The sequence below is a fragment of the Neoarius graeffei genome, chromosome 2 (assembly GCF_027579695.1).
Source record: "Neoarius graeffei isolate fNeoGra1 chromosome 2, fNeoGra1.pri, whole genome shotgun sequence".
NCBI classification, from domain to species: domain Eukaryota; kingdom Metazoa; phylum Chordata; class Actinopteri; order Siluriformes; family Ariidae; genus Neoarius; species Neoarius graeffei.
In genome coordinates this window covers 2731056-2746471 of record NC_083570.1, presented here as the reverse complement: position 1 = coordinate 2746471, position 15416 = coordinate 2731056, and the positions used below count along the sequence as shown (strand labels likewise).

General features: G+C 41.9%; 2 protein-coding genes across 2 annotated transcripts; both read left to right on the top strand.

Moving 5' to 3' along the window:
- Positions 1–5167: 5167 nt before the first annotated feature.
- On the top strand, positions 5168–6199 carry LOC132876054 (trace amine-associated receptor 1-like). The gene is made up of 2 exons (XM_060913292.1): positions 5168–5486; positions 5559–6199. The coding sequence occupies exons 1-2, from the start codon at positions 5168–5170 to the stop codon at positions 6197–6199; spliced, it is 960 nt and encodes a 319-aa protein (XP_060769275.1).
- Positions 6200–13038: 6839 nt separating this feature from the next.
- LOC132876047 (trace amine-associated receptor 1-like) lies at positions 13039–14070 on the top strand. Its single transcript, XM_060913278.1, has 2 exons — positions 13039–13357; positions 13430–14070. The coding sequence occupies exons 1-2, from the start codon at positions 13039–13041 to the stop codon at positions 14068–14070; spliced, it is 960 nt and encodes a 319-aa protein (XP_060769261.1).
- The last annotated feature ends 1346 nt before the right edge of the window (positions 14071–15416 follow it).

Sequence of the window (15416 nt, the reverse complement as noted above, 5' to 3'; positions counted from 1 at the left end):
ACTTTTGATCAGTCCTGCACACCGGCTTGGAGGAATTTTAGCCCGTTCCTCTGTACAGAACAGCTTCAACTCTGGGATGTTGGTGGGTTTCCTCACATGAACTGCTCGCTTCAGGTCCTTTCACAACATTTCCATTGGATTAAGGTCAGGACTTTGACTTGGCCATTCCAAAACATTCACTTTATTCTTCTTTAACCATTCTTTGGTAGAACGACTTGTGTGCTTAGGGTCGTTGTCTTGCTGCATGACCCACCTTCTCTTGAGATTCAGTTCATGGACAGATGTCCTGACATTTTCCTTTAGAATTTGCTGGTATAATTCAGAATTCATTGTTCCATCAATGATGGCAAGCCGTCCTGGCCCAGATGCAGCAAAACAGGCCCAAACCATGATACTACCACCACCATGTTTCACAGATGGGATAAAGTTCTTATGCTGGAATGCAGTTGTGGCAGCCGGGGCATGGTCAAGCATCAGTCTGTGAATGGAGGGTGGAGTCAGGGAAGGTAAGTGGCGGAATCACTGCACCTGATGGGAATTAACCTGTGTTTGTGTGTCTTCCCCAGTGACCGCACCCTATAAGAGGAGAGGGAGAGTGGAGGAAGGGGGCTTCTCCCCAATCTTGATATTGATATGCGTGCATGCGTGCGTGTGAGAGAAATAGTAAGCTGAAACGCTGTAATAAAGGAGTCTGTTGAGAACTCAGTTCTGGCCTGCCGTGCTTCTGTGCTCCACCCACTTAGACACTTGTTACAGTGGTGCCGAAACCCGGGACGGAGCGCAGGAGAGGACAACCCCATGGAGTCCTCCCCCTTCAAGGACCTGATCCAGGCCCTCGCCACGGCCCAACAGAGCCAGCACCAGGCACTGGTCGCCCTCTGGAAAGAACAGGAACAAAGGTTCGAGGCCCTGGTGCTGGCGCAGCAGGAAGATCTTCAGGCATTCCGGCACCTACTTGTGTCAGCGGGGTCCACCACCTCCACCACCGCGGGCCCTTCCCACCTCACCCTAACGAAGATGGGCCCGTACGACGACCCTGAGGCCTTCCTTGCTCTCTTTGAGCAGGCAGCAGAGGTGTGGGGTTGGCCGGTGGAACAGCGCACAGCGTGCCTCCTCCCCCTGCTCACAGGCGAGGTGCAGCTGGCCGCACTACAGCTCCCTGCCGACAGCTGGCTGGTCTACACGGACCTCCACAGGGCCGTCCTCCAGCGCATGGGTCGCACTCCGGAGCAGCAGTGGCAGTGCTTCCGCACACTGTGCCTGGAGGAGGTCGGCTGGCCATTCAAGTTTGGCCAGCAACTCCGGGACACCTGCCGCCTGTGGCTGAGGGCCGACAACCGCGATGCAGAGGAGATCATCAATCTGGTGGCGCTGGAGCAGTTCGTCACTCGACTTCCAGAAGGAACCACGGAGTGGGTCCAGTGCCATCGCCCGGCGTCGCTGGATCAGGCCATTGAGCTGGCGGAGGACCATATGGCGGCCATTCCAATGGCAGGACAGTGTGTCTCCCCTTCTCCCCTCCCCTCTCCCTCTCGCTCCCCTTCTGTTCCTCTCCCTCGCCCCATTCCCCCACCACGGAGGTGGGGGCTGGCTCCACCCCAGCCGGCCTGCTGCACCCGCAGTGTCCTACCATTTCCTACTTCCGTGTCTGTGTCTTCCCCCCCTTCAGGTGAGTGATATCCGGAACACCGGTGCAGAGAGAGAGCCTGGGCCGGTGTGCTGGCACTGCGGGGAGCCCAAACTCTTTAGAGATGGTTTTGTAACCTTTTCCAGCCTGATGAGCATCAACAATGCTTTTTCTGAGGTCCGCAGAAATCTCCTTTGTCCATGCCATGATACACTTCCACAAACATGTGTTGTGAAGATCAGACTTTGATAGATCCCTGTTCTTTAAATAAAACAGGGTGCCCACTCACACCTGATTGTCATCCCATTGATTGAGAACACCTGACTCTAATTTCACCTTCAAATTAACTGCTAATCCTAGAGGTTCACATACTTTTGCCACTCACAGATATGTAATATTGGATCATTTTCCTCAATAAATAAATGACCAAGTATAATATTTTTGTCTAATTTGTTTAACTGGGTTCTCTTTATCTACTTTTTGGACTTGTGTAAAATCTGATGATGTTTTAGGTCACATTTATTCAGAAATATAGAAAATTCTAAAGGGTTCACAAACTTTCAAGCACCACTGTAGCACACATTTAACAAGGGAAACTTGCTGAGGTGTTATTTAGTAACTGTTGAAAAATGTGCTGTCACTGTAGTACAAATGAACAATGATTCAAAACTCCTATTAAGCTAAAACTCTGTGAATGACATGTTTGTTTGGGAGTACATACAGTATATTAAAACAATACAATTTATTTCCCCTCAATTTTGCCCTCAATTAGGTTTAGCATTCACTCAAGTGCTTGGTAAAGAGGTTGGACTTCAGTCTTTGTTTGAAAACAATTATCGTGCAGCACGATAATTTCACTAGTATTAAGTCTTTTTCTCCTCCAATTCATTTTTTTTTTTGCAGTGATGGTTACACAGTTGTACTTTGACTTGATAGGACACAGTTATAGAAGCAAGTTATTTATAATTACGCTATCCGTTATCACCCAGATCAGGATGGGTTCCCTTTTGAGTCTGGTTCCACTCAAAGTTTCTTCCTCATGTCATCCGAGGGAGTTTTTCCTTGCTACCATTACCTCAGGCTTGCTCATCAGGGATAAATTTATTAGAGAGGAAATTTAGCTCAGGACGGCATGGTGGTGTAGTGGTTAGCGCTGTTGCCTCCCAGCAAGAAGGTCCAGGTTCGAGCCCTGTGGCCGGCGAGGGCCTTTCTGTGAGGAGTTTGCATGTTCTCCCTGTGTGCGCATGGGTTTCCTCTGGGTGCTCCGTTTTCCCCCCACAGTCCAAAGACATGTAGGTTAGGTTAACTGGTGACTCTAATGGCCCTTTTTCAGCTCACTTCAGCCCGACATGGCTCGCGTTTCGACTACCAAAAACCAGCACGACTCAGCTCGCTTCAGCCCTGCTTAGCCCCTAAAACTCGCATCGTTTTGGAGTGGGGCTGAAGCGAGCCAAACCGTGCCGAGTGAGGTTGGGGGCGTGAGCAGACACTCCCCTGTGCACTGATTGGTGAGGAGGCGTGTCCTCACACGCCCCGCGAGCACGCTGGGATCTGTAAACACCGCAAACCCGGAAGAATAATAATTACGAATTACGAGAATTTCTGAAGCCTTATGCGCCTCGCCTCATCTATACGCTCTTGCCAGTATCTGTTGGCGTTGTCGGTGACAACAAGCCACAGCACCAAGACCAGCAACACTAACGACTCCATGTCCTCCATGTTTATTGTTTACTATTCGGGTCGTGAGACTACTGCTTAAAAGCTCACTGAATCAGTGACATACAGAGCATCGTGGACGAGTTTTGTGGAGCGCAAGGCTCGTCGTATGCCCTTCAAATAATGCGCGCAGTAGGCTATTGATGTTTTATTATGAGCCATGTACAGTATGTCACCTAATGTTTTTTTGTTTCTGAGTTACATGTTCGTTTGAAGGACTTAATGTACAAAATAACATAGTTGCACCCCGTAGTGTTGAAATTGGTAAACACAGTGCATTCAGTGAGGTTTGCACCGCCCTCCTTTTATTTCTGACTCTTCCTGTCACCGTTGCAACCTCTGAGCGCTCATTCGTATGCCCTTCAAATAATGTGCGCAGTATAGGCTATTGATGTTTTATTATGAGCCATGTACAGTATCCTAATGTTTTTTGTTTCTGAGTTACATGTTCGTTTGAAGGACTTGATGTACTAAATAACATAGTTGCACCCGGTAGTGTTGAAATTGGTAAACACCGCAGTTGCGGACATTTTGTAGCCTAAAATGATGTTATGATAAGCTTTAATAAAGGGCCCGGTCATTTGCCCCGGCCCGGCTCTGACTTGTTCCGCCAGTGTCACTGATGTCACTGTTTGCGCTGCTTAACGACATCACGTGACGTCCACCTACTTTCGCTAACTCCACCCAATGTGTCCACCCACTTCCAGCCAGCACGGTTCAGCGCGGTTGTAGTCGAAATGCAACTCCAACAGCCCCGCTCAGCTCGACTCAGCACGGCACGACTCAGCCGCGTTTGTAGTGGAAAAGCGGCATAAATTGACCGTAGGTGTGAATGTGAGTGTGAATGGTTGTCTGTGTCTGTGTCAGCCCTGTGATGACCTGGTGATTTGTCCAGGGTGTACCCTGCCTTTTGCCCGTAGTCAGCTGGGATAGGCTCCAGCTTGCCTGCGACCCTATAGAACAGGATAAAGCGGCTAGAGGAGATGAGAATGAGAAAATTAGCTCATATATTTAAAGTCTTTAATTTTCTGTAAAGCTACTTTGAGACAATGTCTGTTGTTGAAAGCGCAATATAAATAAACTGACTTGACTTGGATAAGGGCATTTGACAAATGTTGTAAATATTTTATGAGTTTTGCATACTCTAACAGAGCAAACAAAAGACACACTTCCATGGAGACAGCTGGGTTTTTTTTTTCTTCCACTTCGTTCACCAGATATGGTGAGGTGAGAAATAACAGTACAACTTGCAAATTACCACCACAAATGCAGCATAAGCTAGTTGTTGGGGATGGACAAACATAAATTGGAGAAAAAGAAAATTGGTTAAAAGAATTTTCAGGTGTTTAAAAATATGGCTGGTGGATTGTATTTTTATTTTTGGTCTGTGTTTTACTCTAGGCAGAGCATGTGTAATCTGGCTCAAGTGAGACAACAGTGAATGAAACCACATAAATTTTAAAGTTACGGACTGGATCACAACATTATGATATCATGTTCTGAACCTAATTCCCATGGTTTTAAAAATGGAAACAAATGGAATAAGTTAGTGAATCATTCAGTTTCATCATTCACCACCAGGGATTAATCTGGCGTACTACTATCGGCTAAGACAGACTATAAATTCAGAATTTCTTCTCCTTAGTTCACATACATGATGCATGGAGTGGTAAGAAGGATTCTTAAAAAAAAGGATTGTTTAGAATGTAATATATTTGCAAGTTTTTATAAAAGCAATACATCATGGTCCTTTGATGAATATGACTCATTATCTCATTACCTTGTTAATTTTCTCAGATCTGCAAGACATTGTGAAAGCAGTCAATGGACGATATCATCAGTTTGGATTTATCGGAGGAGCCTTTACTTTGTTTCAGTTCACTTAATACCTCGTGTTTGAAGATTGATTATCCTTTACAAGTCCGGGTTTTGCTCTACATCCTCTTTAGCACTTCTTCTCTTCTCACTGTATTTGGAAACCTTCTTGTGATTATAACTGTTGTACATTTCAGACAATTACACACATCAACTAATTACCTCATTCTCTCTCTGGCTGTTTCTGATCTGCTTGTAGGAGGAATAGTGATGCCTCCCAGCATGATACGCTCTGTGGAAACCTGCTGGTATTTAGGAAACACCTTTTGTAAAATTCACAGCAGTTTGGATGTCACTGTGTGCACTGCCTCCATTTTTAACCTGTGTATTATTTCTTTAGACCGATATTATGCTGTGTGTCATCCGCTTCTGTATCACAGTAAAATGACTCTGACTACCGTTAGATTAATGATCATAGTGTGTTGGGGCTTTTCTGCTGCACTCGGGTTTGGGATTATGTATCTGGAGCTCAATATTCTTGAAAATGACGACTTTTATCACAATCACTTCCTTTGTGAAGGTGCATGTATCATTTTACAAGCTAAATCAGCAGCTGTGGTGTTTCCTATGATCTACTTTTACATCCCTGCAGTAATCATGCTCTGTGTGTATGGGAAAATCTTTCGCACTGCACAAAGACAAGCTCGTGCAATTCAATCCACAAATGCACAGATGAAGACAGCCAAAGAAAAAGCCAGTGTGAGCAAGTCAGAAAAGAAGGCCACAAAAACATTAGCCCTCATCATGGGAGTTTTTCTGACTTCATGGGTACCGTTTTTTATCTGTAACTGCTTAGATCTATTTACAGGACATTCAATTCCTCCAGTTCTGTTTGATTTATTCCTCTGGGTTGGCTATTTCAATTCAATGTGTAATCCGATAGTCTATGCCTTTTTCTACAGCTGGTTCAGACACGCTTTCAGAGTCATTCTGTCTGGGGGAATATTTCGAGCCAATTCATCAGACATGAGATTGTTTTGATTGCATTTTTCAAGCTGAAAGCCAATGTTCTTTAGTTTTAATTAACACTGTCATGAAATAAAATGGCACAAAGATTTAGCAGTGAAAAGGGGGATGGCAATAGCTTTCCCATTCCTTTTCTTTCTTATTTCTACTCCTGCCTATTCCACACTACTTTAAGTCTGAAACCTGATCATGAAAATGGATCCCCCTTTTGACGATCAATAATTTTGTTTTTGTTGTTATAAAATCTGAGATTAATATTTAGCTAAATATCAAGATGTGCATTTTGAAATCAACCCAGTAAAGCCTCCTTACTTCAGCTTTCATTATGACTTCATGCTAGACTCATAATATTCCTCACTGGATCTTAGTGATGAGAAAATCAATCTATCATTTTTTTTTTAAATTGAAATTCTGTTTGATTTATTCATCTGGGTCAGATATTTCAATTCAACATGTACAGTATTCCGATAGTATGTGCATTTTTCTCCAGCTGGTTCAGACATGCTTTTAGAGTCATTTTGTTTGGTGAAATATTCCTGGCTGATTCTTCTTACACCATTTCTTTTTAATTGCTTGATTGAAAATAAACTTTTTGCTTGGCTAATTATCATTTTCACTGCTGAAACAAACCTGTTTAAAAATGACTGGTGGTTATAAATCTGAGGCAAATGGGTAATGTTTGCAGCCTAAACTTGCTCCATTCCATATTTACATGTTCACCCTCCCACCTCTGCACAATCATGCAAACGGTGTTGCATCAACTCTGTTAATAATTGATGAAGATGATAGATGAAGATGATATATACATCGTATGATTTGCGTAGAATAAAACACATATAAACACAAAAGAATAAATATAATTCAACCTGGTTGGATATTTCATAATTTTTATTTCAGCTGAACTTCACTGCATAGGACCTTTAATAACAGACAAGGTGGATTTACAGAAATACAGCTGGAGACTTCCATTAATTAATTTGGCAGATGCATTTTTCAAGAAGCACCTTGTGATTGAGCCGAATAGTTGAAGATTAAGGGCCTTGCTCAAGAGTTCAAGTGCAACAGCATGGTGGTACCAGGATTCAAGTGTACAACCTTAAGATTCAGTAATACATAGTCATATCTGCTGAGCCACCACTGTGACATTAGCAAGGAAAAATACCTGGATATACCTGGATATTTCATCAAAAGTCAGGTACAAGAAGTGCTGAACTTCTAGAGAAGACATTTCTAGTGCCAACTGAACAAGTGACAGAATAACACTTAGTATAATATTTTGTTGAAGTATCAGCAATCAGCCAAGGAAAACAAAACAATTCAACCATAAAAATGAGCTGACAAAGTACAACTCAATAGAGAAAAATAAAACCCCAATGGCTAACATCAGGCTGGACAGTACACAGCCTGGGTGAATCAAGTGATTATGTGATGACACAGTGGGCAGAGAAGCAGGGGAGAGGTGCAGCCTGAAGAGGTGAATCTTCAGTCTGCACTGAAGACAGCATGAAGGTGGTCAGGGAGTCAACAGTTCTTATTCAACACTGGATCTTAGTGATGAGGAAATCAATCTATCAGTTTTTTAAAATTGAAATTCTGTTTGATTTATTCATCTAGGTCAGATATTTCAATTCAACATGTATTCTGATAGTGTATGCATTATTCTACAGCTGGTTCAGACATGCTTTTAGAGTCATTTTGTCTGGTGAAATATTCCTGGCTGATTCTTCCTACACCATTTTTTTAATTGCTTGATTGAAAATAATTTTTTTGCTTGGCTAATTATCATTTTCACTGCTGAAACAAACCTGTTTAAAAATGACTGGTGGTTATAAATCTGAGGCAAATGGGTAATGTTTGCAGCCTAAACTTGCTCCATTCCATATTTACATGTTCACCCTCCCACCTCTGCACAATCATGCAAAGGGTGTTGCATCAAATCTGTTAATAATTGATGATGATATATACATTGTATGATTTGGGTAGAATAAAACACATATAAACACAAAAGAATAAACATAATTGAACCTGGTTGGATATTTCATAATTTTTATTTCAGCTGAACTTCACTGCACAGGGCCTTTAATAACAGACATAGTCACAAAGCCGATTTACAGAAACAGAACTGGAGATTTACATTTATTAATTTGGCAGATGCATTTGTGACTCAGCTGAAAAGATGAAGGTTAAGTTCTGTGCTCAAGAGCAACAGTATGGTGGTACCAGGATTCAAACTTACAACCTTAAGATTCAGTAATACATAGCCATATCTGCTGAGCCACCATTGTGACATTAGCGAGGAAATATTCCCCTGTAGAATTTAATGAATAAAATCCCACTTTTGAGTATTTCAACAGGTGTACACTCTCTCTGGGTGTTGTAGGGTTTAAACCATTACATTTCAGGCATTTATCAGACACTCTTATCCAGAGTGATGTACAACAATTGCAAAAGTCAGGTACAAGAAGTGCTGAACTTCAAGACAAGGAATTTCTAGTGCCAACTGAACATGTGACAGAATAACACTTAGTGTAACATTCTGTTGAAGTATGAAGAATCAGCAATCAGCAAAGGGAAAAAAAAAACAATTCATTGATACAAATAAGCTGACAAAGTACAACTGAATAAAGAAAAATAAAACCCCAATGGGCCCTGTGATGACCTGGCGACTTGTCCAGGGTGTACCCCGCCTTTCGCCCGTAGTCAGCTGGGATAGGCTCCAGCTTGCCTGCGACCCTGTAGAAGGATAAAGCGGCTAGAGATAATGAGATGAGATGAGAAAACCCCAATGGCTAACAACAGGCTCGACAGTACACAGCCTGGGTTGGCCAAGACAGCTATGTGATTACACAGTGGATAGGGAAGCAGGGCAGAGTTGCAGCCTGAAGAGGTGAATCTTCAGTCTGCACTTGAAGGTGGTCAGGGAGTCAACAGTTCTAACCACAGTGTGAAGGTCACCAGTGGGGAGTCAGGAGAGACTTGAGTGGGTTGGGGAGGAGCAGAGAGGAGGAGCAGAGCATAGGGTTCTGGCTAGTGTGTAGAGTTGGATCAGCCTCTGGATGTATGCTGGACCTGACCCCTTGACTGCCTGGTAACCTAGCACCTATGTCTTAAATTTGATTTAAGCTGTGACAGGTAGCCATTAAAGGGTGGTACACAGAATGGTAATGTGGGAGGAATGAGGGAGGTTGTAGACCAGGCAGGCTGCAGTGTTCTGGATGAGCTGCAGGAACCTGATGGCAGATGCTGGAAGGCTAGCAAAGAGGTAGTTGCAGTAGTACAAGTGTGAGAGGATCAGCACTTGGACCAGGAGCTGAGTAGAGTGGGTGGTGAGGAAGGGGTAGATAATTCAGATGTTGTAGAAGAGAAATCTACATGTCTGGATCACTGCAGCTTTGTCTGCTGAGGGGGAAAGTCTGTCAGTGAACACCACCCCTAGGTTCTTCACACTGGGTGAAGGTGACATAGAGATGTCCTCCAGAGAGATGACGAAGTCTGGGGGTGGAGAGAATGGAGTGGGAATGTAGATCACCTCCATCTTGCCTGAGTTGACCTTCAGGTGATATTTGTCCATCAAGTTCTGTATGTCATGCAGGTAAGCAGAGATGCAAGCAGAGACCTGTGTGTCAGATGGAGGAAAAGAGAGAAAAAATTGAGTGCCACCAGCATAGCAGTGGTAGGATAGACCATGAGCAGAGATAATTGTCCAAGAGACTGGGTGTAGAGGGACAAGAGAAGTGGACCAAGGACTGAACCTTGAGGGACAACAGTGATAAGTGACCATAGTACTGATACAGTACCAGACCAGGTAACCTGGAAGGAGTGACCAGAGGTACAGGAGTTGAACCAATCCAGGCCTGTCCTGCAGATCCCCAGAGCTGATAGATATGACAGGAGGATATGGTGCTCAACATTGTTAAATGTAGCTGAAACATCTAGGAGGATCAGGACAGAGGAGAAGGAGGTGACACTTGCTGCATGAAGTGCCTCACTGATGGAGAAATGTGCAGTTTTGTTGAGTGTCCAGCTTGGAAATCAGACTGGTTAGGATCCAGGAGGTTGTTCTGAGAGAGAAAAGAGGAAAGTTGGTTAGCAACAGCACATTCAAGCATCTTTGATCGGAAGGGGGGGAAAATAAACTGGGTGGTAGATCTAGATGACAGAGGAGTAAAGGGAGTTTTGTTTTATTTTCAACAGAGGGGTGATGTAGGCCCATTTGAAAAATTGAGGGAAAATATCCAGAGGATAAGCAGGGGTTGACAAAGGAGTTGATAAATGGAAGATTTTCAGGAGTGATAGTTTGGAGGAGAGATGAGGGGACCACTCCTCGTCATCCATGTACTCTGAAACACTAAGTTTTTGACTCACTCTCCTGATAATGCCTGAGAAAATGCACCTGAGCCCCCCTCGTTGGGCTTAGTATCTGCCAGGTTGTGAAAATATAGCTCACTCAGAAGAATACATCTGTTGAAGGAAACCCTGAAGCCATCATATTGGTGATGGAATTTCATGTGACTGTTTGTTTTCAAGCACAGACTGAACTTCCATGTCTTTTAGTCACTGAAGTGTTACTAAAAATCTGGAACTTCAGTCTTTGAAGTCTCACCTGAATCATGGACTTGCCACTCTGTCTTGTGGACCTGCCAGCATGCCTGATGGACACCAGACAAACATGAGCTGTAAACACCAGGACAAAAGGAAAATTGGGTTCATAGGTCATCACAGAGCTTAAATTATATCATACAGTGGTGCATGAAAGTTTGTGAACCCTTTAAAATTTTCTATATTTCTGCATAATATGACCCAAAACATCATCAGATTTTCATACAAGTCCCGAAAAGTAGATAAAGAGAACCGAGTTAAACAAATGAGACAAAAATATTATACTTGGTCATTTATTTATTGAAGTAAATGATCCAATATTACATATCTGTGAGTGGCAAAAGTATATGAACCTTTGCTTTCAGTAACTGGTGTGACCCCCTTGTGCAGCAATAACTGTAACTAAACATTTCCGGTAACTGTTGATCAGTCCTGCACACAGGCTTGGAGGAATTTTAGCCCGTTCCTCCGTACAGAACAGCTTCAACTCTGGGATGTTGGTGGGATTCATACATGAACTGCTCACTTCAGGTCCTTCCACAACATTTCCATTGGATTAAGGTCAGGACTTTGACTTGGCCATTCCAAAACATTAACTTTATTCTTCTTTAACCATTCTTTGGTAGAACGACTTGTGTGCTTAGGGTCATTGTCTTGCTGCATGACCCACCTTCTCTTGAGATTCAGTTCATGGACAGATGTCCTGACATTTCCCTTTAGAATTTGCTGGTATAATTCAGAATTCATTGTTCCATCAATGATGGCAAGCCATCCTGGCCCAGATGCAGCAAAACAGGCCCAAACCATGATACTACCATCACCATGTTTCACAGATGGGATAAGGTTCTTACGCTGGAATGCAGTGTTTTCCTTTCTCCAAACATATCACTTCTCATTTAAACCAAAAAGTTCTATTTTGGTCTTATCTGTCCACAAAACATTTTTCCAACAGCCTTCTGGCTTGTCCACATAATCTTTCGCAAACAGCAGATAAGCAGCAATGTTCTTTTTGGAGAGCAGTGGCTTTCTCCTTGGAACCCTGCCATGCACACCATTGTTGTTCAGTGTCCTCCTGATGGTGGACTCATGAACATTAACATTAGCCAATGTGAGAGAGGCCTTCAGTTGCTTAGAAGCTACCCCGGGGTCCTTTGTGACCTCGCTGACTATTACACGCCTTGCTCTTGGAGTGATCCTTGTTGGTCGACCACTCCTGGGGAGGCTAACAATGGTCTTGAATTTCCTCCATTTGTACACAATCTGTCTGACTGTGGATTGGTGGAGTCCAAACCCTTTAGAGATGGTTTTGTAACCTTTTCCAGCCTGATGAGCATCAACAACGCTTTTTCTGAGGTCCTCAGAAATCTCCTTTGTTCATGCTGTGATACACTTCCACAAACATGTGCTGTGAAGATCAGACTTTGATAGATCCCTGTTATTTAAATAAAACAGGGTGCCCACTCACACCTGATTGTCATCCCATTGATTGAAAACACCTGTCTCTAATTTCACCTTCAAATTACCTGCTAATCCTAGAGGTTTACATACTTTTGCCACACACAGATATGTAATATCAGATCATTTTCCTCAATAAATAAATGACCAAGTATAATATTTTTGGGTTCTCTTTATTATTAGTTCTCTAATAATAACTGGGTTCTCTTTATCTACTTTTAGGACCTGTGTGAAAATCTGATGATGTTTTAGGTCATATTTGTGCAGAAATATAGAAAATTCTAAAGGGTTCACAAACTTTCAAGCACCACTGTGTGTTTGTGTCTATTTTGTGTTTTACTCAAGACAGTGCATGTGTAATCTGCCTAAAGTGGATGAAACCACATAACTTTTAAAGTTCTAGAATGGGTCACAATGATATAGCATTATATTTTGAACTCTTTTCCCATGATTTTAAAAATTGAAATAAATGGAATAAATCAGTGAATAATTCTGTTTCATCATTTACCACCAGGGATTAATCTGGCATACTGCTATTGGATAAGACAGACTATAAATTAAAAATTTCTTCTCCTTGGTTTAGTTCACATACCTGGTGCATGGAGAGGTATGAAGGATTATTTAAAAAAAAAAAGGATTGTTTAGAATGTAATACATTTGCAAGGTTTTTTATAAAAGCAATACATCATGGTCATTGGATTATTATTATTATTATTATTATTATTATTATTATTATTATTATTATTCCCTCATTACCTTATTAATTTTCTCAGATCTGGATGACATTGTGAAAGCAGTCGATGGACAATATCATCAGTTTGGATTTATCGGAGGAGCCTTCACTTTGTTTCACTTCACTTAACACCTCGTGTTTGAAGATTGATTATCCTTTACAAGTTCGGGTTTTGCTCTACATCCTCTTTAGCACTTCTTCTCTTCTCACTGTATTTGGAAACCTTCTTGTGATTATAACTGTTGTACATTTCAGACAATTACACACATCAACTAATTACCTCATTCTCTCTCTGGCTGTTGCTGATCTGCTTGTAGGAGGAATAGTGATGCCTCCCAGCATGATACGCTCTGTGGAAACCTGCTGGTATTTAGGAAACACCTTTTGTAAAATTCACAGCAGTTTGGATGTCACTCTGTGCAATGCATCCATTTTTAACCTGTGTGTTATTTCTTTAGACCGATATTATGCTGTGTGTCATCCACTTCTGTATCACAGTAAAATGACTCCAACTACCATTAGATTAATGATCATAGTGTGTTGGGGCTTTTCTTCAGCAATCGGGTCTGGGATGATATTTCTGGGGCTCAATATTCTTGGAAATGAAGAGTTTTATTACAATAACTTCCTTTGTGAAGGTGCATGTATGATTTTACAAGATAAAGCAGCAGCTGTGGTGTTTTCTATGCTCTGCTTTTACATCCCTGCAGTAATCATGCTCTGTGTGTATGGGAAAATCTTTCGCACTGCACAAAGACAAGCTCGTGCAATTCAATCCACAAATGCACAGGTGAAGACAGCTGAGGAAAAAGCCAGTGTGAGCAAGTCAGAAAAGAAGGCCACGAAAACATTAGCCATAATCATGGGAGTTTTCCTGATTTCATGGTTGCCATTTTTTATCTGTAATTGCTTAGATCCATTTACAGGATATTCAGTTCCTCCGATTCTGTTTGATTTATTCTTTTGGTGCGGATATTTAAATTCAATGGCTAATCCGATCGTGTATACCTTTTTCTACAGCTGGTTCAGACACGCTTTCAGAGTCATTCTGTCTGGGGGAATATTTCGAGCCAATTCATCGCACACCAGATTGTTTTGATTGCTTTCTTCAAAATGTTATTCAGTGTTCTTTAGTTTTAATTAACACTGTGATGCCGTAAAGATTTAGCAGTGAAAAGAGGGATGGCAATAGCTTTCCCATTCCTTTCCTTTCTAATTTCTACTCCTGCCTATTCCACACTGCTTTAAGTTGGAAACCTGATCATAGAAATGGATCCCCATTTTGAGGATCAACAATTAATAATTTTGTTCCTGTTGTTATAAAATCTGAGAAAATGATCAAAGGGACATGCTAATGTGTTCATATTTAGCTAAATATCAAGGTGTGCATTTTGAACTAAACCCAATAAAGCATCTTAGCTTCAGCTTTCATTATGACTTCATGTTAGACTCATAATATTCAACACTGGATCTTAGTGATAAGGAAATCAATCTATCAGTTTTTTAAAATTGAAATTCTGTTTGATTTATTCATCTAGGTCATATATTTCAATTCAACATGTATTCTGATAGTGTATGCATTATTCTCCAGCTGGTTCAGACATGCTTTGAGAGTCATTTTGTCTGGTGAAATATTCCTGGCTAATTCTTCCTACACCATTTTTTTAATTGCTTGATTGAAAATAAACTTTTTGCTTGGCTAATTATCATTTTCACTGCTGAAACAAGCCTGTTTAAAAATGACTGGTGGTTATAAATCTGAGACAAATGGGTAATGTTTGCACCCTAAACTTGCTCCATTTCATATTTACATGTTCACCCTCCCACCTCTACACAATCATGCAAAGGGTGTTGCATCAAATCTGTTAATAATTGATAAAGATGATATATACATTTTTAGATTCGGATAGAATAAAACACATATAAACACAAAAGAATAAACATAATTGAACCTGGTTGGATATTTCATAATTTTTATTTCAGCTGAACTTCACTGCATAGGACCTTTAATAACAGACATAGTCACAAAGCCGATTTACAGAAATGCAACTGGAGCTTTACATTTATTAATTTGGCAGATGCATTTGTGACTCAGCTGAAGAGATGAAGGTTAAGGGCTGTGCTCAAGAGCAACAGTATGGTGGTCTCATCTCATTATCTGTAGCCGCTTTATCCTGTCCTACTGGTTCGCAGGCAAGCTGGAGCCTATCCCAGCTGACTATGGGTGAAAGGCGGGGTACGCCCTGGACAAGTCGCCAGGTCATCACAGGGCTGACACATAGACACAGACAACCATTCACACTCACATTCACACGTATGGTCAATTGAGAGTCATCAGTTAACCTAACCTGCATGTTTTTGGACGTTGGGGGAAACCGGAGCACCCGGAGGAAACCCACGTGGACACGGGGAGAACATGTGTCAGAACCAGAGCCATCCATGTTT